Source organism: Chiloscyllium plagiosum, unplaced genomic scaffold, assembly GCF_037043375.1.
Source record: "Chiloscyllium plagiosum isolate Xiang-an unplaced genomic scaffold, Cpla_swu_hap1 HiC_scaffold_27, whole genome shotgun sequence".
NCBI lineage: Eukaryota > Metazoa > Chordata > Chondrichthyes > Orectolobiformes > Hemiscylliidae > Chiloscyllium > Chiloscyllium plagiosum.
The window spans coordinates 79,620,421-79,647,271 of NW_028270165.1; the positions used below are offsets into that span (position 1 = coordinate 79,620,421).

The following is a 26,851-nucleotide window of genomic DNA, read 5'->3' on the forward strand; positions in this document are numbered from 1 at the left end:
GCTGTGTAAGTCCACATTTGGAAGACTGCATTCATTTCTGGTCTCCCTGTTATAGAAAAGATGTTGTGAAACTTTGAAAGGGGTTCGAAAAGATTTTTAAGGCTCCTGTCAGAGTTGGAGGGTTCGAGCTACAGGGAGAGACTCAAATGGCTGGGGATATTTTCCCTAGAGCACAGGAGGCTGAAGGGTGACCTTATAGACGTTCGTAAGGGGCATGGATAGGGTGAATACCCAAGTTACTTTTGCCAAAGTAGAAAGGTCCAAAACTAGAAAGTATATTTTTGAGGTGAGGGAGAATTTTAAAAGGCATTTGGATGGGTACATGAAAAGGAAGGGTTTTGAGGGATATGAGCCACATGCAGGCAAATTGGATTAGGTTGATTTAGGATATCTGTTTGGCTGGACAAGTTGGACCAAATGTGCTGTTTCCGTGTTGTATGACTCTAATCTTTGGTGAAAGCAGAAGTGTGATTGTGAAGGCTGGAGTTTCAGAGCAGCTTTCAAAGATGTTTTGCCCTTAATGGGAACAGAAGAAGTTACAATGAAATCTTGCATTTGTGAGACAGCAACTGAATGAGTTGCATCCAGGATTTTGGTGGAAAGTGGGAATTCATTGCACTGTGGGGATGAAGCTCTACCTATTGAGTAATTTCTGCTGGTGAATGAAACCAGGCCTCAAGATTAGGAGGAGTAAATTTAGGACAGAGATGAGGAGGAACTGCTTTTCCTGGAGAGTAGTGAATCTTTGGAATTCTCTGCCCAAAGAACCAGTGGAGGCAGCTTCATTAAGTATATTCAAGACACAGTTGGATGGGTTTTTGCAATGGTAGGGGAATTAAGGGTTGTTGGGATAATACAGGGAGGAGGAGCTGAGAGAATGGATAGATCAGTCATGATCTTAATGAATGCCGGAGCGGCTGGATGGGCCAAATGGCCTATTCCTGCTTCTATTACTCCGAAACTATAACCCTGCATTTCCCATGGCTAACCCACCTAACATGCACATCCCTGGACATTATGGCCAATCCAAATCAAGGCCAGTGAGTAATGTAGTGATGTGGAAAATGAACATCAGAGAACAATTGAAAGGGACAAGAAGAGTAAATGTACCAGCAATCAAAACTAGATTCTAAAGATCACAAAAATTGAAACTAAAAATGGTGTGTCTGAATGTGTGCTGCATTGTAACAAAAGTGAATGAATTGACTACATACATTGAAGTGAATAATTGCAATCTGACAATCCTACAGAGACATGGCTTCAGGATGACAAGGATTGGATCCTGAATATTGAGGGTGTCCTCAAATGGGAAGTTAGGTAAAGGTGGAGGGTTGGCACTGCTAATCAAAGCACTGATCACAGGGTAGTCTGGTGTCAGCTCAGATTTCAGGTCCTGATTTCTCTGTCCTCTGTTGATCTCCCTGTTACCTTCTACACCTTCTGGAACAATAAAACATTCAGTCAATCAAACCCCAACCCACAATCTCCCAGCCTGTCAACCATCCAGGCACAGTGTAGTCACAGCAGGGAATCACACAAGAAAAATGAAACCAAATTTGTAATAAATAGGTGCTTGTGTTTAATGTTTGTTCATTAGCAAGTAAACCAGAAATAGGGCTCTCCCAGGATTCTTATACTGCCCTATTTGAGGAATTCTCTTCCCCCTTATATCTAACTATTAGTACCCAGCTATGATTTACAACAATACTTATACCAACAGAAGTAAGGCATCTGTTCTCAAATAGGTAGAGACATACAGGATGGAAATAGACATTTTCTCTCTCTCATGACCACACCGCACCGCACCGCACCGCACTACACTTCACTTGCAGAGCTGGGCTAAAATGTCACTTTTTGTTATAAAACTTTAAGTTCTCTTGAGAAGGTGCCTTACAGGTAGTTCTGGGATTTGCATGTTAATGATGCCTGCAACCCAATCGAAAAGATGAAAGACTGAACAATCCAGGTTTGTTCAACATGTCATTTCAATGACATGGACATTATCATGTTTTTCCATAAATTCTATGTCTTATGACCTTATTCTCGACAACCACCTAATGAAGGAGCAGCGCTCCAAATGCTAGTGCTTCCAAACACACCTGTTGGTCTCCAACCTGGTGTTGTGATTTTTAACTTTATCCATTTTAGGGGGGGATTTGCAATACAAAATTATCCATAGTGTGTAGGGATGTGCAGGTTAGGATGGATTGGCAGTTCTAAATTACCCATAGTGCCCAGGGATGTGCAGGTTAGGTGCATTAGTCAGGAGCGTTAGTATTGTTAGAAACATGTTTAATAAAATTTAGACGAGACCACCAAAACTGGAAACAAGATAATTTATCCTACGATCTTGCAAGAAAGGGCATCAAATGCAGAAGCAAATGAGCAAATTAGAACTTAGGTTAATGAACAGTTATACCCTTTGAGCTGAGTGAGGTCATCTCTCCAGACTCCTAATTACCCAATCTCTCTTACTGTACCAGACCACTGCCCAGCTGCACTCCACCCTTATTACTTCCCCCTTCCCCAGGTTGGCAACCTTCCTTTCTGTAAATGCTGACACATACATTTATTTTGTCAAGATCTGGTTTAACATTTTGTATCAATTCTGCTGGTAAATTCCACCCTCGGACATTTCATTAACTTGTATCGTTTTGTATAGCTCAAACATTTCGGTTATCTCAGCTTTTTGCTGAAAGCATAACTTTACAAAAAGAACTTTTTGTTATAGTAATTACACACCAAAGTTAGCATTTAATTAACCACAATTATACACTGAAAAGTCCCTAAATACCTGCAGGGTTAATAGCTCTCTTGCTGTACCCCTTTTCTGTATGCTTTTTCTATATCTGCAAAAACATACTTTACCCATTTCTAACAATTCCCCCATTTCTTTTCTTAACCATTTGTTGTTTTTGCAATCTTATGTTCTGCCCTCTTTTCACCCTATGGTGTCGAGGTTCACAATCTAGTCATTTCTGACCTTCTAAGTTTGTACCATTATTGGTTGTTGTCCTCCCAAAGACATTACCAGCTTAGTCATTATCCATTTTATCACATTAAACCCTATCAATAAACCTACAATTATTAGTAGCTCATAAATGCCTAAATTCACTAACCGTTTTCCCACCCGGTCAATCTCCAGTTACCCCATCCCCATCCTTCATCTTTTCGGAGTTCATCTTCAATTTCTCTATTTACTATTTCCACCTTATCTTCCACTATGGAAGAGATGTCTGGGATGAAGGTGCAGCATTCTTTACCAATCAGAGCACAGGTTCCCCCTTTTTCGGCCAAAAGATAGTCTAAAAGCTGTAAAGCTGTCAGTCTTGTGGCAATCATTTCAGTGGTTATGGCCGATATTTGGGATTGAGTTTCTCCCATCGCGCCGGTGGTATCATTAATTAAATTTTCAAGGGCAGCCGCTATTTCTGTATTTTCACCCCTGCCCTTGTAGTGCCGTATTGGGAGTAGTGTCCACAGTGGACGGTCTCCTTCTGAGACCTCTCTGGTCTTGCGTCTTATCCCCCCCTCCTTTCTCAGGTTGGGCTCATGCTTTTCTATTCGGAGGTGACGGACGATATAAGCGAGGTAACAGCAGCCACTCCAACCTTTCTGGTTTTGGGGAAGTGTTTCGTCAACTTCATAACATGACACATTTGATCACACGAACATATTTTTTCCCGGGAATGAATGGATAGGCCTTCAGACCGCATACCCAATATGTTCCGTTTAATATTTGGGGAGTGGTCGTGGCAGTGGCTTGACTGGTGTGGACACAAGATGATTTTCCCAGTTGGAAAGGTGCAGCATCATTCTGATTACAGAAACAGGTGGTATTTACTGCTCCTTTTGGTGGGGAAATTCTAAGACTATCAATAGCGCCCTGATGCTTTGGAGCTGGCCTTAGGAACCATCCCGCAAAGCTATATTTGCTTCTTTCAAACCTCCACTTTGTATTATTTGAACCCACATCAAATTATTGTACATCGTACACTTCTTTTTTAGTGAGCGATATTACCCAGGTGGGGATCCCAGATTCGCCATGGTGTGGGACTTCTGCACAGACCCAACAGTCAGCAAGTCCCTCTTGTTGAGCATAATTCTGGCACAGCGTAGTGAAGTGATTTTTTCCACTTCCTTGAATAGTTAGTACTACTAACATTACAATACTATACCAGTATCTACCCATCTCTGAACTCTGCCTACCATCCTGTCTTAACATTTTAGGTGTCACACAGCCCTTACAATCAATAACAATATATATATATATATATATATATATATATATATCAGCAAACGTTAAAAGAGTTTTTGTCTCCGTTCATTCTTTCTTTCTTAACTTTCAGGGGGTTGTCTGTAGGATGAGCGTGCCACTCCGCCTTTGGGGCATTCACAGGACCTTTAACGTGAGTGTGATGACTCCACCCTTTCTCAGCAGTCCGAACAGCTGTTTCACTAGTTAGGAGGGTTAGGAATGGTCCCTCCCAGCTCGGGTGCAGTTTGGTATCTTTCCAGGTCATGATCAGGACCCAATCACCCGGTTGTATTCGATGTACTGCAAACTTGAGTGGCGGTGTCTGTATTCTTATTCCTAAGAATAGACAAAGAAGAGCCGAGCGCCACAAGACAGTTCGTTAAAAACTTATCATTGAACTCTGACCAGCCGTTAGGCAGAGTTTCAGCCTCGATAATGCTTCCCTCTATCCCGTCTACTACAGTATATTCATTGTGCTTTTTACCCTCAATCATCCGGGAGGACCCGTCGATAAACAACCGAGCTCTCGCATGCAACGGTACGTCTCTTAAGTTCATTCGCACTTTAGTCTGATATTCAGTAATATCAAGGCAGTCATGTTCTGGATTGACAGGGGCCACCCCCCTCTCTCCGCCACAGAAATGAGGCTGGATTCAAGCAACTGTCTGTGACTAACACAAGGTCATCCTGTTCTATTAAGATTGTCTCATATTTCAAGATCCTAGAGTCTGTGAGCCATTGTCCCGCATTCTGATTAAAGAATTCTTTGCCTTTTACTCCAGGAACCTTGAGACCTTTGTTAGTTAATTTAACACCGCTAGGTCTAAAGCTTAGGGATGATCGTGCTGCTCCCGTATCCACTAAAAACACTGTTTCCTCTCCTTCAGGTCCCACCTTTAAATTTATCAAGGGTTCCCAGTGGGTCACAGGAGGAGGGAACCCCTGACTCCCCTAATCTTCATCAAAAATCATCAATGATACCGCTTCTCTTTGTCATCCGAACCTTGGACATTGTCTTTTAAAATGTCCTGTTTTTCCGCAGTAATAACATCCTGCCAGTTGCTTCCTTCCCCTACCATCTGCTCTCTGTCTCTCTTGTCCTCCTCTGTTCTCTGATTCTAACTTTCTCGTTGTAATTTCTTCAACTGCTGCAACCATTATTTTAGCTTTTTGTTTTTGTTTCTCCACTTCCCTTTTTCACATTCACTTTCTGTGCCTCATATAACAGATCTTCTATCTGTTTTTCACTCCAGCCTTCTAATTTCTGTAATTTCTTTTGTATGTCCGACCATGATTTAGTTACAAATTGGACCTTTAAAAGTCCCTGTGCTACCGGATCATCGGGATTCATTCCCGAATATTTTCTACAGGCTTCTTTTAATCCCTGTAAAAAGGCTGATGGGGCTTCCTCCTTTTCCTGTCTTACTTCAAAAGCTTTAAAAGAATTCTGCGATTTAGGTGCTGCTTCTTTAATACCCAAAATGACCATTTCTCGAAAGTCCCTCATTTTTCCTCTATTGTGTTCATCCATACCCTTCCAATGGGGGTCTACATTGGGGAATTTGGTTTTGGCTGGTATCACTCCCTCACCCACCGGATGTCTCTTTTCCATTCCCTCAGAGCAGCTCTTCTAATCATGCCCCTTTCTTCTGACCGTACCTGATGTGGGGTGCTGACTACTAAGGCTCCCCTAAAGGTAAGTTTCCGACTCTCCTCTACCAATAAGGCTATTGCTACCACTGCCTGCACACACTCTGGCCAGTAATGTAGCTTTCCATTCTTTAATTAACAATGAATTAATGCAGTCATGTTTTAAATTAACCATGAATCAATAAGACAGGTCACTGAGAATGTATGAAGGAATCCTGCCAATTAATATTGATTCAGGCTAACACAATTGAATTATTATAAATATTAATTATTAATTATATATATTATATAATTCAGGATGGAAACACAACCAAGTGATTAAAACATTTTTAAAACTGTAATCGCGCAGTTCTGTTTGTTTACCAGTCACTTGTGACTTCTCGTTCTGTTTCTGTCATTGTTTTGCTCGAGCACATTCATTTTTAAGAACCTCAACAGATTCCATAGCACTTTTTGCAGTTAATTCGATCCCCAATTTGGTGGCAATATCTCGTCATGAACGCAAAACTGATTCTTCGTGCCTCTCACCACAAAACTGTTTCCATAATCCAATTAACTTTTGTTTTTGTTCCCACTCCCTTGGGCTTAAAATTTAAGGATGACCTTGCTGCCCCCGTCTCGACTAGGAAAACCAAGTCCTCTTTGTAAGGTCCCACCTTTAAATTTATCAAGGGTTCCTGGTGGGTCCCCGGGGGCAGGAACTCCTGACACCCCTATTTTCATCAAGGTTCATAAACGACACTGCCTTTACTTCCTTTTTCAGCTCTGGACACTCTCTCTTAAAGTGACCTGTCTTTCCACAGTAATAACATCCCGCCTGTGGGGATTTCCACTTTGATCCTTGATCCTTGTTCCTGTTTACCAGACCCCTTAACATCTCCTCCCCGATCCTTTCTCCTCACTTTATTTTCAACATGCTGCCCGCCACCATTCCGGTTTCCTTATCCTTTTAGTTTTGTCCTTTTCTTTATTACCTCATTAACCGTGGCTTATCATTATTTTTGTCTTCTGTTTCTGCTTCTCATGTTACGTTGCCAGATTAATTACTGAGCTGATTAAACCAACTGAACAGCTTTAGGGCCACCTCCTGGCCATTCCTCATCACCCAATGTTTTGTTTAGACCTTGATTCTTTTCAAGAAATATTGCAATTTTTCTTGCTCCCTGTAATCTCAAATACAGTTTATCAATTGATGCTTGCTTTTCTTTAAAGCCTGTTCCTAACTATACATTTTGGAATCTTACTTGTAAATATATATTTATATATTATAAATTCACTTAGTCAGTGTTTAATATTCAAAATGCAAAATGCACACAGTTCCCAACTCTGAAATCCACCACAATCACCCGGTTCCAGTCCCCTGATTCAAATCCAAAACTAGTCCTCCCAAGTAGTCCTGACCAGTCATTGCTCAATTGCAATGCTATGGGTCGTGAAATAACCAGAGCTGCCTTAAAAGGATTTGTCTGTTCAAGTTAAAACTTCAACTGTCCTCCATAAATCGCTTTTATGTAAGGATAAAAGAGATTAGTTAGAAACTGATAGTAAAGCAGTTATGACCTGTAAAAAGAACAGTTTATTTCATAATCTTGCAAAATCCTTAACCTTAAAAGAAATCATGTTAAAATTTCCATAATGGAAATCAGATTCAAAACAATTCCGGATCTCAAGCTCCAGGGAACATTCAATCACCAACAAACAAATGTGCATTCACACTGAATCACAAAGGGATAAACTTTCTACGAGCTGTACAGCTCTTTTCTCTCACTCTCTCACTCTCTCACACTCTCACACTCTCACACTCTCACACTTTCACACAGACACTTTTTGAGTTTCCCGCAACGACTCCTCTAGCTTTTGAATATTTTTTCTGGACGTCTGGCCATAAGTTAGTTACGAAGTGCACCCTCAGAAGCCTTCAGCTACTAGCCCTTCTGACACGAAGCATAATCTGATTCCTCTTGACTTTAAGGCTGTTTTTCATTGACATTTTATCATTTTTTTTATCCTTTCCTCGCGTCCAGGATTGTACTTCCAATCTCTTAACATTTTTCCTAAAGGACTGTCCATTGGAATGTGGTCCTCGGACGTCCCTCTCATGTCCCCTTCGACACTTAAACAACTATTCTTGTTTCCCATTTTAATAGTCGGCCGTTTCTTTATGTAATTTAGTTAACCTTACTGAGGTCCGGTGTCACCTTCTTCCACACCCATTTCAGGGTCCTAACCTTCGCGTGGGGGATTTTCCCTCTTAACAACCGGTCTAAGGCTGGGTGATCGAATCAGGTAGACACCTTACTCATCAGATTAATCTAGCCAATTAAACACTTTATTTTGAAAGTTGCCAATTTCCCATACTTCTCGTACGTCCCGTACTTCTCGTACATCCCGACCACCAAGGCAATACTTAAAGATCCCTTTTCTTACCTTGGTCTGTGCACAAGAGTTACCTGGTCGAATCCGCGCGCCCTTATCCCACGGCAATACCTGGCAACCACTACCGTTGACTATCCCGGTCGCTTACCGACCGAACTTCCCGCCGCGTGTTTGTGCACCCTGTCCCGCAGCAATTCCCCGGATATATCCACCTGGCAACAGTGACAACTGCTACCTAACCTGGTTGATTGGGTTCGCCTAACCCGGTCGCCCAGAACCCCGGTTCCCTGGATACCCAGATATATCTGACTGGCAACAACTGCCGCTGCCGGCCACCCGGATATATCCACCTGGCAACAGTACCAACGGCCATCCACCCTGGCTGACCAGGTTCGCCTATTCCAGTCACCAGCACTCCGGTTCCCCGGATATATCCAACTGGCAGCAACTACCGCTGCCTACCCCGGTCGCCCGGATAAATCTTTTAAGACCTTTCTTACCCGGGTCTTGTGCACAGAAGAGTCACCCGACCGAACCTGCCGTGTCTGCCCATCTTGTTTTCAGGGTCTCTCAGTCCGGATCACGCTCTCCCAAAGCCGCTGCGGAAACAAGGGGAAACCAGAGATCCCGAAATCAGCGAGGTGCATCTTTTCCGTTTCTCCAAGAATGCCGAGCGACCGGAGTTTGGGATCCCAGAACGAGCCCCCAAATCTGTTAGAAACAAAATTCAATAAAATTTAGACGAGACCACCAAAACTGGAAACAAGACAATTTATTGCGAACTTGCAACTAAGGGCTTCAATTGCAGAAGCAAATGGGCAAATTAGAACTCAGGTTTGTGTACAGTTATACCCTTTGAGCTGAGTGAGGTCATCTCTCCAGACTCCTAATTACCCAATCTCTCTTACTGTGCCAGACCACTGCCCAGCTGCACTCCACCCTTATTACTTCCCCCTTCCCCAGGTTGGCAACCTTCCTTTCTGTAAGTGCTGACACACATTATTTTGTCGACAGTACATCAAGATCTGGTTTAACATTTTGTATCAATTCTGCTGGTACATTCCATCCTCGGACATTTCATTAACTTGTATCGTTTTGTATACCTTACGCATTTTGATTATCTCAGCTTTTTGCTGAAAGCATAATTTTAAAAAAATAACTTTTTGTGATAATAATTACACACCAAAGTTAGTGTTTAATTAACCACAATTATACACTGAAACGTAAAGATACTCTTCCCTAAATACCTGTAGGGTTAATAGTTCTCTTGCTGTACCCCTTTTCTGTATACTTTTTCTATATCTGCAAAAACAACACTTTACCCCATTTCTAACAGACTATCATTAATTTCACAAGGGAACGGCTGTGAATGTTATCACTTGGTGTCCTGTTCACACAGATTCACCGATGCTGAGGCAAACGTTCTTAATTGCCTCACAACATCCTGTTATCACTTGGTGAGCCCAGGTGTGCCTATCTTTAAGTTCTCTCCTCTTTCTGAGCCTTCCTGCCTGTTATTTTCTAGTGCAGTAAATGTATTCAATAATTGTGGGCGGCATGGTGGCACAGTGGTTAGCACTGCTGCCTCACAGCGCCGGAGACCCGGGTTCAATTCCCGCCTCAAGTGACTGACTGTGTGGAGTTTGCACGTTCTCCCCGTGTCTGCGTGGGTTTCCTCCGGGTGCACTGGTTTACTCCCACAGTCTAAAGATGTGCAGGTCAGGTGAATTGCCCGTAGTGTAAAGTAAGGGGTAAATATAGGGGTATGGGTGGGTTGCGCTTCGGCGGGTCGGTGTGGACTTGTTGGGCCGAAGGGCCTGTTTCCACACTGTAATGTAATCTAATTCAGCATTACATTTTAGTCTGAATGTTTAAAGACAAGTTTTAAGACTATATACTTTCTCACGCAGATGCCCACACCCTCATTCCTCCCTTTGATTGCACCGCGATCACTGAAAGAGAAGGCTAATCCAAACGAATGCCCTTCAAGGTGGTCCAGCCATCAACATACTGCAGAGCAGCACCACCATCTTCGCAGCTCATCTGGTCATATTTATCATTGTCATCGACACGTGTGGGTGAGCCATCAGATCGCAAAAGGAGCATCTTCTGGGGCAAATCTATATCACTAAGGGACCGCATAATCTTAGCAATTAAATACCTAACAATACCAATACCGACAAACAGACATAGCTAAATTGATAAGCCAATTGTACCATGAGCCCAATCTACAGTTTCCCCAACTGGTCCCTTCAGTCATTCTGTCAAGGAATGCCTGGATCTCTTCTTATATCTCAGTAATATTGCCAGTGAGATCGGGAATGCCCATAGTGCATTTATCTTGGACAATGGTGCAGACCTCACCCTCCCGGGCGAGTATATAGTCTAAGGCATACCGATTCTGCACAGAGTAAAGACACAGGTCTGATAATCCCAGTTTACTCTGTTCCAGAGCCTCTTTAGTCTTATTTCCTCGAATGATCAGGCTGTAAAAGAGGGAATTGCGGTTCTGTTGACTTGTCACTCCTGCCGATCCTTCCAAACTCAGGGTACTCTGGATTCCCCAGCCTATCGGGTGTCCTGTATTGTCACCCAGTCCCTTGGGATCCTTCCAATTGGAGCAAGGTTGGCTGAGACCAACCGCTGCATCCTCCTCAGATGGAGGTTCCATCGACTTGTCCACCGGCCAGGACAAGGTACTGTTGTGGGAACAAGGGCTCCGATAGTGACCTTATGAGGGACATCTTTGCCATCAAGGACAAGGACATTGGTAGCTTTACCTTAGCTGAAGAAATAATAGTCTGGTTTGGTGTATATTAGGGAGAGTTTGTCGAAATAGGTTACTGAAATGTTACAGCAGGGGGTCTGGTCAGGTCTACAGAAGTAAAGGGTCGACGTTTTGCAAGAGGAGTTGCTTGAGCGCTGTAAAAAATGGGCCAAGTGACTCGAGCACTCGCACTGTATGGGAGACAATGGTCCTCAGAATGCTGTTCCCATTGGGCTCTCCCTTAGCTCTATTGTACATGGTCTTGGTGACAGTATCAGGTTCTGAAAAGAGAAAAGGCCTATAAATGCGCATGGGAAGGGTTCAGTTCCAGGTCCATGTGCCACGTAAGGCCTACTGTACGCCAGCCAGTGTTACACCAGCTGTTTGTATACACAGACCCGAGGTTATTGGAAAACGATATTTCTCTTCGCAGGGTCGACAGTAGGAAGTTTGACGAATAGAATGGAATCGGGGACTGAGGACGGGGCAAGTAAGTCATCTCCCGATAGAGAGGAGTAACATATTACTACCTCTGGGGTGAAGAGCATTCTGTGGGCCTGTATAAATACGTTTTTGTGGATTGAGGAGTTTCCCCTATCAGGCTTCCCTTTTCTCAAGTCGGCCCGTCCTGCAAAATGGGATGGTGTTCCTGGGCATCCTTAAAATATTTACCATAATAACGGGGTTGATCATTTTTATCCTCACTATGCTTGCGTCTGCAGGTAAAATCAAAAAAACATGGTAACGACATGGTAACTCCCACTGATTTCTACTGTCCAAATGGACCATCTGGTCTTTCTGATGTAAGAGTCCATTGCAATAATCAATCTTCATCACGTCAAAGGCGTCTGGTCCGGTGCACTGGACGACATCTCCTCAGCATGGGTGGTGGATAATCTCTGATCATTCCTGGTCGCATCCATACTTAGTGGCTTTCCCCATCAGGATGTTGTACGTGATCAGAAAGGTGAGGATATAAGCGATCCCCCACATGTCCCTCCTCTTAGTTCAAGTACCTGCAATAAGATTAACATTAGAACAACAGCAAAATTCAAAACCCATCAACAATGGTGCAGTTGGACCCAAGCTGAGTGCCCAGTGACTTTGACCACCATAGGGGTGGGAAGTAAAACCTGGAAGGGGCCATCCCAACGAGGTTGGAGACCTTTGCCAGTCCAGGTCTTGACGAGCACGAACGTACCAGGCTCTACCTGTGACGAGGCTGAAAGGGAGGGTACATCGCTGTAGGCCGTACGCTCCTGGGAGTAAAAGGCACGCATAACACTAGTTAGAGCAAGAACATAACCAATCATTGCTTTGGTCATGTGGTGGAAGTGGACTAAGAAGGGAGTTGAATCGTTCCAAGGGGTACGGAGGCGGTGACCAGATAGAGTCTCAGCTGGAGACAGTCGTGTCTTGCTCGCAGACATGGATCGCATCTGGAATAAGGCCACAGGGATTAGCATAACCAGGAGAGGCCATACTCTGCCACTAATTTGGCAAGTTTAGTCTTGAGTCTGGTTAAAACATTCAACAAGTCCGGCCGCCTGAGGATGATAAGCAACATGCAGTTGCCGACAAATACAAAGCTGGGAACAGAGTTCTCCGTTAATATTACCTACAAAGTGTGGTCCATTGTCCGAGCCAATGCACGCAGGTATACTGAAGCAGGGAATTATTTCCTTAAACAAAATTTTCATCACAGTCTCAGCAGTAGCATTAGGAGGAGGGTAGGATTCAATCCACTTCGAAAAGACATCAGCAACAAGCAAAACACATTTATAGCAACTCAACTCATTTCTCCAACTCAATGTAGTCCAGTTGAAGTGTCTCCAAGGGACCCTCCAGCAAGGGAGTTCTCGTAGAGATACTTGAACTAAGAGGTGGAGGATCGCCTACCCACTAACCTGTTTGATCACCTACAACATCCTGATCGGGAAAGCCACTGACTGAGTATCGATGCAATCCGGTACAATCTGAGATTATCCTGATGTCATATGGTGCACCAGATCAGACGCTTTCAACGTGGAGTCGCTTGAGCGATGGCGTGAGCTGCCAGAGGAAGTGGTGGGTGCTGTTACGATGACAAGTTAAAAGGCTGCTGGACGGGCATCTGAATATGAAGGGTTCAGTTGGGTCAGGGCCAAGTGATGGCAAATGCAACTGGAGTCATAGAGATGTACAGCACAGAAACTGACCCTTCGGTCCAACCCGTCCTTGCTGACAAGATAGCCAACCCAATTTAGTCCCAGCTGCCAGCTCCCGCCCCATATAGGGGCCAAGTGATGGCAAACGTGACTAGATTAATTTAGGATATCTGGGCAGGTTGGGTCAAAGGGTCTGTTTCCGTGCTGTGTGACTCTAATTGTCTTCAGTGGAAGCAGAAGTGTGGTTGTGAAGGCTGGACTTTCAGAGCATGTTCTGCCTGACTGGAAGCAGAAGAGTTTGACTGAAGTGTGTCGGTGTTAATGCCTTGATGTCTCATTTTGCTTCCACCTTCTCGGGGTCGATAACCATTTTGTGTTTGGTCCTTCCTCCAGAAGCTGCATTGCAGGTTCACCCTGAATTGACACTTTTTTTTTGCTTCCCAAAATAAGACCTGCTCACTCTCAGCAGGATCCCAGTGTTGTTAAAGATATTAACTTTCAGTTGGAGGTATGTAAAATTCAGAGAGATGTCAGTCTTGATGTTTTTGCTTTTTCTGCCCCTGTAAGATCCTGAATCAGCACCTTCAGGGGAATTAGTTAGAGCGGAGTGAGAACAGAGGGGGAGAGAGAGTGGGATGGTGCTTTCAATTTTGTGGAACAAGAAAAGAATATTCCACAGAAAGGAGAATTGCTTGTTCTGAATTTCTACCCTGCACTGATAGTGATGACTTTTGTAATCTCTTTTTGCAGAGTATTTGAACATCTGAAGATTGAAGTTTCAAAATCAACAGATGAAGGGCTTATGCCCGAAACATTGACTCTCCTGCTCCTCAGATGCTGCATGACCTGTTGTGCTTTTCCAGCGCCACATTTTTTGACTGACTCTCCAGTGTCTGCAGTCCTCACTTTGATGTCAATGTCTGACAGTCACTCAATCCATCGGGACCGCAACGATTTTTGACTGTGATTTCTGTGAGAGGGATCAATGTTTTTCGGTTCCTGTTTGAGGACGTTTTCAGTATCATTGGGACTGGACGAGAGCCCCCACTGTTGCCGCGCACTGTGTGTGGAGCCTGAAACAGTTATACAGCCTGGAAAGGGGATTTCACGGCAGGGAGGGGCTCTACACGTGTTTGTGTGCAGCTGAAGCTGTGGCCATGGAGAAACCTGAGGAATCCCGCCCCGTGGAGGAACCGTGGAAGTGTGGCGACTGTGGGAAAGGTTTCCGTGTCCTGTCTGTCCTGGAGACTCATCGGCGCAGTCACACCGGGGAGAGGCCATTCCCTTTCACCGACTGCAGGAAGGCCTTCAGACATTTCTCCCAACTGTTGGCCCACCAGCGGGTCCACACGGGGGAGAGGCCCTTCAGCTGCCCCAAGTGCGAAAAGGGCTTCAGCACATCTTCCACCCTGCTGAGGCATCAATGGATCCCACACCGGGGAGAGGCCCTTCACCTGCTCTCAGTGCGGGAAGGGCTTCACCTACTCCTGCAACCTGCGGAATCACCAGCGAGTTCACGTGCCATCGCAGGGGGATTGAAGGAGTGACGGCCAAGTGCCATTATTGATTGAATATCAACCCGGTTCTGGGGACTCCTGGGTTCGAATCCCGCCACGACAGATGGCAGAATTGGTATTCGGTCAGAAATATGGAGTTCGGAATCTAATGATCAGACTGTTTCAGGGAGGGGGTGGTGCGGGAGAGAAAGCCCCCCATCTGATTCACTCTCCCCCTTGTTAGGGAAGGGAACCACCATTGTGGGAATGGATTCACTCAGTCGTTCCACCTGCATCCTTTACCCGGTCTGGCCTACACGTGACTCCAGACCCACAGCAGTCTGGTTGACTCTACACTGTCCCTTCCTGGCAAATGAGCGGGGCGAAACTTACTTGGAGACAGGGTATGGGTTGAAATTGCTGAGTGAGGCAATACTTCCTCCGGGTTACGGCTGTACCAAGGATCCGATTACAAAGGGACAACTTGGTGCTGACCAATAGTAAAGACAGTGAGGGGGGTGGGACGAGGGGAGGTGTGGTGTGTGCACTTTGACCTTGAGGTGCTCAAAAAGCAACTGCTTTTTCTCTGCCTTTTTCCTGGGTGGGGGGATCTGAAGCTGTAACAAAGTTGGGTTGCAATAAAGGTTACCTGAACTTACCGCCGGGCTGACTCTCATTGAAAGCTTTGAGCTCCAAGAGGTTTTTGTTTTAAAGCTGCTCATTTCTAAGTTTAGAACATAGAACAAAGAACATAGAACAACACAGCGCAGAACAGGCCCTTCGGCCCTCAATGTTGCGCCGACCTGTGAACTATTCTCAGTTCGTTCCCCTACACTATCCCAAAATCAACCATGTGCTTATCTTCGGAATGTTTAAATCTCCCTAATGTGGCTGAGTTGACTACCTTAGCAGGTAGGGCAGTCCACGCCCTTACCACTCTCTGCATAAAGAACTTGCCTCTGACATCTGTCTTAAATCTATCACCCCTCAATTTGTAGTTCTGCCCCCTCGTACAAGCTGATGTCACCATACTAGGAAAGAGTCTTTCACTGTCTACCCTATCTAATCCTCTGATCATCTTATATGTCTCTATCAAATCCCCTCTTAGCCTCCTTCTTTCCAATGAGAACGGACCCAAGTCTCTCAGCCTTTCCTCATCAGACCCTCCCTCCAGACTAGGCAACAACCTGTTTAATCTCCTCTGCACCGTTTCCAATGCTTCCCACATCCTTCCTGAAATATGGGGACCAGAACTATACACAATATTCCAAGTGTGGCCGCACCAGCGTTTTGTATAGTTGCAGCGTGATATTGCGGTTCCCCGGAACTCAATCCCTCTCCGAATGAAACCTAACACACTGTATGCCTTCTTAACAGCACTGTCCACCTGCGTGGCAACTTTCAGGAATCTATGCACATGGACTCCAAGATCACTGCCTTCCTGTTATTCTTCCCAAAGTGAACCACCTCACATTTAGCTGCATTGAACTCCATTTGCTACCTCTCAGCCGAATTTTGAGTTTATCCAAGTCCCCCTGCAACCTATAACATTCTTCCAAACTGTCCAGTACTCCACCGACTTTAGTGTCATCTGCAAATTTACTAATCCATCCACCTATGCCTGCGTCTAAGTCATTTATAAAAATGACAAACCGTATTAGTACCAAAACAGATCCTTGTGGCACACCACTAGTAACCAGACTCCAGGCTGAATATTTTGCATAAACCACCACTCGCTGCCTTATTTCAGAAAGCCACTTTCTAATCCAAACTGCTTAATCACCCTCAATCCCATGCCTCTGCATTTTCTCCAACATCCTACCATGTGGAACCTTTACGGAGGTCCATGTACACCACGTCAACTGCCCTACCCTCATCTACATGCTTGGTCACCTTCTCAAAAAGCGCAATGAGGTTTGTGAGACATGATCTGCCCTTGATGAAACCATGTTGACTATCTGAAATCAAATTGTTGCTTGCTAGATGATTTTAAATCCGATCTCTAATATTCCTTTCCAAAAGCTTTCCTTCAACAGAAGTAAGGCTCACTGGTCTATAATTACCTGGGTCATCTCTGCTGCCCTTATTGAACAAGGGCACAACATTTGCAATCCTCCACTCTGGTACTAAACCTGTCGACAATGACGACTCAAATATCAAAGCCAAAGGTTCTGTGATCTCCTCCCTCGCTTCCCAGAGAAACCTCGGATAAATCCCATCTGGCCGAGGGCACTTGTCTACTTTCACTCCTTCTAGAATTGATAACACCTGTGTGCAACTAACCTTGATCCTTTCGAGTCGAAGATCTCGTACCTCATTCTTCTCCTCTACAATATTCTCCTTTTCCTGAGTGAAGACCGATGAGAGATATTCATTAACACCTCTCCAATCTCCACAGGGCCCACACTCAACTTCCCACTTCTGTCTTTGATTGGCCCTATTCCTACCCTAATCATCCTTTTATTCCTCACATACCTATAGAAAGCTTTAGGTTCTCCTTTATTCTATTTGTTAAAGACTGTTCATGTCCTCTCTTTGCTCTTAACTCTCTCTTTAAATCCTTCCTAGCTAATCTGTAACTCTCCATCGCCTCTTCTGAACCATCTTGTCTCATCAACACATAAGCCTTGTGACAAGAGATGCAATTTCTGTTGTAAACCACGGTTCCCTTACCTTATCACTTCCTGCCTGACAGGGACATACCTAACAAGGACACACAATATCTGTTCCTTAAACCAGCTCCACATTTCAATTGTTCCCATCCCCTGCATTTTGCTACCCTATTCTATGCATCCTAAGTCTTGCCTAATTGCATTATAATTGCCCTTGCCCCATCGATAACTCTTGACCTGCGGCATGTTCCTATCCCTTTACATCGCTAAATGAAACCTAACTGAATTATGGTCACTCTCTCCAAAGTGCTCACCTTCCACTAAATCAAACACCTGGCCTGGTTCATTACCAAGCACCAGATCCAGTGTGACCTCCCCTCCTGCACACACTGGACAAAAACTGATCCATACGACGAACTAGAGTGAAAGCATTTCCGTCAATGTTGGGGAAGTTAAAGTCCCCCATAATGACCACCCTGTTCCTTTCACTCCTACCCAGAATAATTTTGCTAATCCCCTCTTCCACCTCCCTGGAACTCTGCGGAGGCCTATAAAAAAAACTCCAAGCAGTGTGACCTCTCCTCTCCTGTTTCTAACCTCAGCCCACATTACCTGAGTAGATGAGTCCTCATCAAAAGTTCTGTCAGCCACCGTTATACTATCCTTGACTAACAAGGCCATGCCTCTCCCTCTTTTACCGCCTTGGCTGTTCTTAATGAAAGATCAAAACCCTGGAACCTGCAACATCCATTCCTCATCCTGCTCTATCCATGTCTCCAAAATGGCCACAACATCCAAGTCCCAGGTACCAAGCCGTGCTGCAAGCTCATCTACCTTATTGCAGATACTCTGGCGTTGAAGTAGACACACTTCAAACCAGTTCGCTGTCTGCCAGCACATTCCTGTGACCCTGAAATCCTGTCCCTGTGATTCCTACTCTCATCCTCCTATGCACTACAGCTACACCCCCAGTTCCCATCCCCCTGCTGATCTAGTTTAAACCCACCCGAATAGCACCAGCAAATTTCCCACCCAGGATATTAGTACCCCCCTGGTTCAAGTGAAGACTGTCCTGTTTGTACAAGTCCCACCTTCCCCAGAATGAGCCCCAATTATCCAAAAACCTGAAACCCTCCCTCCTGCACCATCCTTGCAGCCACGTGTTCAGCTGATATATCTCCCTATTCCTTGCCTTGCTATCACGTGGCACGGGTAACAAACCAGAGATAACCACTCTGTTTGTTCTAGCCCTCAGCTTCCACCCTAGCTCCCTGAAATCCTGCCTTACATCCCTATCCCTCTTTCTGTGGGAGATTAGAAATATTGTTTTTGCAGATGGGTGAGGTGGGGTAGTGGGGGGAAGGGAAGCGAAATTCTTGTAGTATGTAGCATACGTAAGGCTACGACTTTAATGAATATAGAGGGTCTTTTCAAGAAAATAGTTTTAAGCTAGGAAATAACTTGAAAGTGTTGTAGTTGACCACAAAAAGAAGCAACAGGGGCATTTCACAATAAAGCTTATAGTATGATAAGAGAAACTGGATAAAAGAACAAGCTGTAACAAACAAGGAACAAAGAATGCAGACAAGGACAGCAGGATGGCCAGATAAGAAAATAACTAACAAGTGAGGTAATCAGCTTATGATCGGATGGGAAAAGGGAGGCGTGATTCCGCAACTTTTTAAACTGAATAAGAAAGCTAACATGCTCTGTTTTGGCGCGCATTTCTGCTTGATTGCAGAAGCGTCTGGTACTTGCAAGACTGTAATAAATTGTTCTTGTTTCCAAGGCTTTGTCTCACGCTGATTGATTTGTGAGTGAGTTCTGTTTCTCACAATTGGGGGCCTCGTTCCGGGATGCAAAACTCAGACCGCTTGACACTCTTGGGATGACGGGGAGGTGTACCTCGCCGATTTCGGTGATCTCCGACTCCCTTGCTTGTCGTTGGCGGTTTGGGCGAGTACGATCCGGACTGGGAGATTTATGGCCGGACGTCCAGAAGAATATTCAAAAGCTCAAGGAGTTGTTGCGGGAAGCTCAAAGTGTCTGTGAGATACGGTGTCTGTGTGTGTGTGTGTGTGTGTGAGATAGAGAGAGAGAGAGAGAAAGAGAAAGAGCTGTACAGCAACTAGAAAGTTTAACCCGTTGTGATTTGGTTTGAATGCACAATTGTTTGTTGGTGATTGAATGTTTCTACTTTGTTCCCTGGAGCTCGAGATCCGGGACTGTTTTGAATCTGATTTCTGCTATGGAAATTTTAACATGATTTCTTTTAAGGTTAAGGATTTTACAGATTATAAAATAAAATGTTAACTCCTGTTCTTTTTACAGGTCATGACTGCCTTACTATCAGCTTCTAACTAATCTCTTTTATCCTTACATAAAAGTGATTTATGGAGAACAGTTGAAGTCTCAAAAAGCATATAGTTGGTCAGATTAATCAGACGAGTAAGGTGTCTCGTCAGGACCCTGAAGGGGGTGTGGAAGAGGGTGACACCGGACCTCGTTAAGATTAATTAAATTAGCAACAATGGTAGGCAAGGTAAGTTGCCTGGGTAATGATCGATCTGTAAATAACGTTAAAGGGGAATATATTTCACCCGACAGTCCTTTGGGGAGAATGTTGGGAAATTGGGAACACAACTCCCAGACGCGGGGGAAAGATAAGGCTATAATGGTGAACTACTGTTGTTGTTTTGTCTGGACTAGATAAAATATTAAGGCGCCTGGTATTTTTTGGCCCAAAATGGGTCCGATGAGGATTGGCTGTGTCAAGATCTTAATATATATGTCAATCGGAAAGAAGCGTACAGTCAAAAAGTGTCCAATTATGCGGTTTGTTAGATAGGGAGCGCAGGAGTAAAATTATGCCCCATGAATAGGGAGGAATCAGGGAAAGAACAGAAAAAGAATGAACAAGGGAAGCCACAATGTGACCCCTTAACGTGTTTGCCGCCCCCATATACTACTCCCCGGAACAAGCCTCCAGCTCCCAATGTAGAACCGAGCCCAGACACAGAAATGGGAACGGACTCTGAACTAAAAGATGCAGAACTGGGGGGGGGGGGGGGGGGGGGGGGGGCAGAGTCACTCGAGCCACCACACGTAAAGGAGGGGCAGAGATATTGGAAAATGTAAAATTATGTCCCTTACGAGAGGTTCCGATTGGGGAAGGTACAATCAGATATGTAAACGCTCCCTTAACTAGCAGTGAAGTTAGGGTCTTTACAAAGGAAATGAAAAGTTTAATAGAGGATCCGTTGGACTAGCCGAACAATTAGAGCAATTCCTAGGGCCTAATTTATATACCTGGGGAGAACTGATGGCAATTTTAGGAACGTTATTTTCAGGGGAAGAACGTGGTATGATTAGGAGAGCAGCTTTATAGGAATGGGAAACCAGGCACCCAGTTGGGGAAGAAGGGGCCCCAGGTGAACAGAAATTCCCAAATGTTGACCCACATTGGGAAAATAATGACAGAGAAGACAGGGAGTCAATGCGGGATCTATGAGAAATGGGAATATTAGGAATTAAAGAGGTGGCACCAAGATCATAAAACTTTGTTAAGGCCTTTGAAGTACGACAAGAGAAGGATGGAACCCCTTCTGCATTTCTTAAAAGGCTCAAGGAGGCCACAAGGAAGTGTTTGGGAATGGATCCCGATAATCAGATAGCACAGGGACTCTTAAAGGTCCAGTTTGTAACGAAATCATGGCCGGACATACAAAAGAAATTACAGAAATTAGATGGATGGAGTGAAAGACAGATGGAAGAGGTGTTACGAGAGGCACAGAAAGTGTATGTGAAAAGGGAAGACGAGAAGCAGAAACAGAAAGCCAAAATGATGGTGGAGGCAGTAGAAGAAATAACAAAAAGGAGACTGGGGTCAAGGGATAACAGGAAGGGTACGGGAGGACACGAAAGACAAGGGTCAGATACCTGGGAAAGGAGGCAACAAACCAGAGATAACCACTCTGTTTGTTCTAGCCCTCAGCTTCCACCCTCGTTCCCTGAAATCCTGCCTTACATCCCTATCCCTCTTTGTTTTGTGGTTAGCACTGCTGCCTCACAGCGCCAGAGCCCCAGGTTCAATTCCCCTCCCCCCCGCACGTCTGCGCGAATATCCTCCCATTTTCCAAAGACGTGCAGGTTAAGGTGAATTGGCCAAGCTAAATTGCCCCGTAGTGTTAGGTGACGGGGAATGGGGCTGGGTGTTTTGCTCTTCGGTGGGTCGGTGTGGACTTGTTGGCCCGAAGGGCCTGTTTCCACACTGGAGGGAATCTGATCTAAAGTTCTGGAATGTATATATTGATGATCCTGCAGCACAGCTACCGGCAGAAGAAGCAGCGCGGCAGAAGCCAGTGCTTCCAAGTACACCTGGGTGGGCGGGGTGTACCATAAGGGGCGGGGTTTAGATTAGAGGGTGGGCGGAGCACATGGGCGGGGCGTGCTCGTGAGATGGTCGCGAGCTAGTAGGCGGCGCAAGGCGGCTATCCTAGAGGCGCGCGGCTTTGTGGGCGGTTGCGCGTGAGGGCAGGATGCGTGGTTTGACTCGCGCGGGGACCGCCGCGTAGGGGCGGGGTTTGGTTCGCGAGGTGGAAAGGAGTTTGTGCCCTAGAGCCGTGGCTTGGTATCGATGGGGCGGGTTTACATGCAGCGTTCCAAAGTGCGGGGTGAACGAACTGCGTTCGGAAGGGGCGGGGTTTACGAGCTGCGTTCGGAAGGGACGGGGTTAACGAGTGCGTCCGGAAGGGGCGGGGTTTACGAGCTGCGTCCGGAAGGGGCGGGGGTTTACAATCTGCGTTCAGAAGGGGCGGGGTTTATGTGCCGATTTGGCGGAGGAGGGGGCGGGACCAGAGCCAGGGGGCGTGGCCACCCCCGAAGCCGGAAGTGTGCCGCGGCCTGTTTCCTCCGCTGGAGCTTCGGCTGCAGTAAGGAAGGTAAAGCTTTATCAATATTTCCTTTTAAAGAGTTTGTATTTAATAACCAGTAATGGTTACTCAATATCATCATAAAGTCGCAAAATGCAATTCTTTTCAATCCATAGCCGATCAGCACTAAGAGTTAATTTTCTACGGGATTCAATAGCCTCAGCACTAAAACGGCTGTGAATGTTGCCACTCCGTTAATATTACCTACAAAGTTGGTCCATTGACCGAGCTAATGCACGCAGGTGTACTGAAGCAGGGAATTATTTCCTTAAACAAAATCTTCACCACAGTCTCAGCAGTAGCGTTAGGAGGAGGGTAGGCTTCAATGCACTTCGAAAAGACATCAGCAATAAGCAAAACACATTTATAGCAACTCAACTCATTTCTCCAACTCAATGAAGTCCAGTTGAAGTGTCTCCAAGGGACCCTCCAGCAAGGGAGTTCTCGTAGAGATACTTGAACTAAGATGTGGGGGATCGCCTACCCACTAACCTGTTTGATCACGTACAACATCCTGATCGGGAAACCTGACTGAGTATCGATGCGATCTGGAACGATCCAAGATTATCCTGATGTCATCTGGTGCACCAGATCAGACGCTTTCAACGTGGAGTCGCTTGAGCGATGGCGTGAGCTGCCAGAGGAAGTGGTGGGTGCTGGTTAAAAGGCTCCTGGACTGGCATCTGAATATGAAGGGTTCAGATGGGTCAGGGCCAAGTGATGGCAAATGCAACTGGAGTCATAGAGATGTACAGCACAGAAAGAGACCCTTTGGTCCAACTCGTCCTTGCTGACAAGATAGCCAACCCAATTTAGTCCCAGCTGCCAGCATCCGGCCCAGATAGAGGCTAAGTGATGGCAAACGTGACTAGATTAATTTAGGATATCTGGGCAGGTTGGGCCAAAGGGACTGTTTCCGTGCTGTGTGACTCTAATTGTCTTCAGTGGAAGCAGAAGTGTGGTTGTGAAGGCTGGACTTTCAGAGCATGTTTTGCCCTGACTGGGAGCAGAAGAGTTTGACTGAAGTGTGTCGGTGTTAATGCCTTGATGTCTCATTTTGCTTCCACCTTCTCGGGGTCATTAACCATTTTGTGTCTGTTCCTTCCTCAAGAAGCTGCATTGCAGGTTCGCCCTGAATTGACACTTTTTTTTTGCTTCCCAAAATCAGACCTGCTCACTCTCAGCAGGATCCCAGTGTTGTGAAAGATATTAACTTTCAGGTGGATGTATCCAAAATTCAGAGAGATGTCAGTATTGATGTTTTTGCTTTTTCTGCCCCTGTAAGATCCTGAATCAGCACCTTAAGGGGAATTAGTTAGAGCTGAGTGAGAACAGAGGGGGAGAGAGAGTGCGATGGTGCTTTCAATTTTGTGGAACAACAAAAGAATATTCCACAGCGAATAGAATTGCTTGTTCTGAATTTCTACCCTGCACTGATAGTGATGGCTTTTGTAATCTCTTTTTACAGAGTATTTGAAAATCTGAAGACTGAAGTTTCAAAATCAACAGATGAAGGGCTTATGCCCGAAACATTGACTCTCCTGCTCCTCGGATGCTGCCTGACCTGCTGTGCTTTTCCAGCGCCACATTTTTTGACTGACTCTCCAGCGTCTTCAGTCTTCACTTTGATGTCAATGTCTGACAGTCACTCAATCCATCAGGACCGCAACGATTTTTGACTGTGATTTCTGTGAGAGGGATCAACGCTTTTTGGTTCCTGTTTGAGGACGTTTTCAGCATCAGTGGGACTGGACGAGAGACCCCACTGTTGCAGCGCACTGTGTGTGGAGCCGGAAACAGTTATACGGCCTGGAAAGGGGATTTCACGGCACGGAGGGGCTCTAAACGTGTTTGTGTGCAGCTGATGCTGTGGCCATGGAGAAACCCGAGGAATCCCGCCCCGTGGAGAAACCGTGGAAGTGTGGCGACTGTGGGAAAGGCTTCCGTGTCCCGTCTGCCCTGGAGACTCATCGGCGCAGTCACACTGGGGAGAGGCCATTCCCCTGCACCGACTGCGGGAAAGCCTTCAGACATTCCTCTTACCTGTTGGCCCACCAGCGGGTCCACACGGGGGAGAGGCCCTTCAGCTGCCCAGAGTGCGGGAAGGCCTTTACTCAGGCCTCCACCCTGCTGAGGCACAAGCGGGTCCACACGGGGGAAAGGCCTTTCAGCTGTCCCGAGTGCGGGAAGGCCTTCAGCAATTCCTCCACCCTGCTGACCCACCAGCATGTCCACACGGGAGAGAGGCCCTTCAGTTGCCCTGAATGCGGGAAGGCCTTTACCCAGGTCTCCAACCTGCTGAGGCACCAGCGTGTCCATACGGGGGAAAGGCCTTTCAGTTGCCCTGAATGCGGGAAGGCCTTCAGCGATTCCTCCACCCTGCGGAGTCACCGGCATGTCCACACGGGGGAGATGCCGTTCACCTGCTCTCAGTGCGGGAAGGGCTTCACCTGCTCCTCCAATCTGCGGAGCCACCAGCGTATCCACACGGGGGAGAGGCCCTTCAGCTGCCCCAAGTGCGGGAAGGCCTTCAGCAATTCCTGCGCCCTGTTGAGGCACCAGCATGTCCACACCGGGGAGGGGCCGTTCACCTGCTCTCGGTGCGGGAAGGGCTTCACCTGCTCCTCCACCCTGCAGAGCCACCAGCGGATCCACACAGGAGAGAGACCCTTCAGCTGCTCTCAGTGCGAGAAGGCCTTTACCCACGTCTCCTCCCTGATGACCCACCAGCGTATCCACACGGGGGAGAGGCCGTTCACCTGCTCTCAGTGCGGGAAGGGCTTCACCTGCTCCTTCAACCTCCAGACCCACCAGCGGGTCCACACGGGGGAGATGCCCTTTAGCTGCCCAGAGTGCGGGAAGGCCTTTACCCAGGTCTCCACCCTGCTGAGGCACCAGCGGGTCCACATGGGGGAGAGGCCCTTCAGCTGCCCCGAGTGCGGGAAGGCCTTCAGGAATTCCTCCACCCTGCTAGCCCACCAGTGGGTCCACACGGGGGAGAGGCCCTTCAGCTGCCCCGAGTGCAGGAAGGGCTTCAGGTATTCCTCCCACCTGTTGACCCACCGGCGGGTCCACACGGGGGAGAGGCCCTTCAGCTGCCTAGAGTGCGGGAAGGCCTTTACCCAGGTCTCCACCCTGCTGAGGCACCAGCGGATCCACACCGGAGAGAGGCCGTTCACCTGCTCTAAGTGCGGGAAGGGCTTCACCTACTCCTCCAACCTGCGGAAACACCAGCGAGTTCACGTGCCATCGCAGGGGGATTGAAGAAGTGACAGCCGAGAGCCATTATCGATTGGACTATCAACCCGGTTCTGGTGACTCCCGGGTTTGAATCCCCCCACGACAGATGGCAGAATTGGCATTCGGTCAGAAATGTGGAGTTCGGAATCTAACGATGAGACCGTTTCAGGGAGGGGGTGGTGCGGGGGAGAAAGCCCCCATCTGATTCACACTCTCCCTTGTCAGGGAAGGGAACCACCATTGTGGGAAAGGATTCACTCAGTCGTTCCAGCTGCATCCTTTACCCGGTCTGCCCTACACGTGACTCCAGACCCACAGCAGTCTGGTTGACACTACACTGCCCCTTCCTGGCAAATGAGCGGGGAGAAACTTACTTGGAGACAAGGTATGGGTTGAAATTGCTGATGAGGCAATACTTCCTCCGGGTTACGGTTTTACCAAGGATCCGATTACAAAGGAACAACTTAGTGCTGGCCAATAGTCAAGACAGTGAGGGGGGGTGGGACAGGGGAGGTGTGATGTGCACTTTGACCTTGAGGTGCTCAAAAAGCAACTGCTTTTTCTTTGCCTTTTTGCTGGGGGGGATCTGAAGTTGTAACAAAGTTGGGTTGCAATAAAGGTTACCTGAACTTACCACTGGGCTCAGACTCTCATTGAAAGCTTTGAGCTCCAAGAGGTTTTTGTTTTAAAGCTGCTCATTTCTTTCAGTCTCCTGCACTAAGTTTAGAACATAGAACAAAGAACATAGAACAATACAGCGCACAACAGGCCCTTCAGCCCTCGATATTACGCAACCTGTGAACTATTCTCAGCTCGTTCCCTGACACTATCCCAAAATCAACCATGCGCTTACCTAAGGATTGTTTAAATCTCCCTAATGTGGCTGAGTTGACTACCTTAGCAGGTAGGGCATTCCACGCCCTTACCACTCTCTGCACAAAGAACTTGCCTCTGACATCTGTCTTAAATCTATCACCCTTCAATTTGTAGTTCTGCCCCCTCGTACAAGCTGACGTCACTATCCTAGGAAAGAGTCTTTCACTGTCTACCCTATCTAATCCTCTGATCATCTTATATGTCTCTATCAAAGCACCTCTTAGCCTCCTTCTTTCCAATGAGAACGGACCCAAGTCTCTCAGCCTTTCCTCATAAGACCCTCCCTCCAGACCAGGCAACATCCTGGTAAATCTCTTCTGCACCGTTTCCAATGCTTCCCACATCCTTCCTGAAATATGGGGGCCAGAACTATACACAATATTCCAAGCGTTTTGTATAGTTGCAGCGTGATATTGCGGTTCCCCGGAACTCAATCCCTCTACGAACGAAACCTAACACACTGTATGCCTTCTTCACAGCACTATCCACCTGAGTGGC

General features: G+C 46.3%; 3 protein-coding genes across 5 annotated transcripts in view; 2 read left to right on the top strand and 1 right to left on the bottom strand.

Annotated features, from left to right (window-relative positions):
* LOC148144635 (uncharacterized) overlaps positions 1 to 26,851 on the bottom strand; it is a 333,213-nt gene that overhangs the window by 274,510 nt on the left and 31,852 nt on the right. The window lies entirely within an intron of this gene.
* Positions 1 to 26,851, top strand: part of LOC148144639 (uncharacterized) — a 408,822-nt gene that overhangs the window by 84,222 nt on the left and 297,749 nt on the right. The window lies entirely within an intron of this gene.
* Positions 10,280 to 25,966, top strand: LOC148144641 (uncharacterized). Of its 3 annotated transcripts, none has more exons than XM_087975007.1 (2): positions 10,280 to 10,362; positions 23,706 to 25,966. In XM_087975007.1, exon 2 carries the CDS (start codon positions 24,113 to 24,115, stop codon positions 25,499 to 25,501), a length of 1,389 nt encoding a protein of 462 aa, XP_087831133.1. In that variant the 5' UTR covers positions 10,280 to 10,362; positions 23,706 to 24,112; the 3' UTR covers positions 25,502 to 25,966. The 3 variants fall into 3 exon arrangements, with proteins under 3 accessions (XP_087831133.1, XP_087831131.1, XP_087831132.1); XM_087975005.1 differs by lacking the exon at positions 10,280 to 10,362 and adding an exon at positions 22,192 to 22,246; XM_087975006.1 differs by lacking the exon at positions 10,280 to 10,362 and adding an exon at positions 22,678 to 22,886.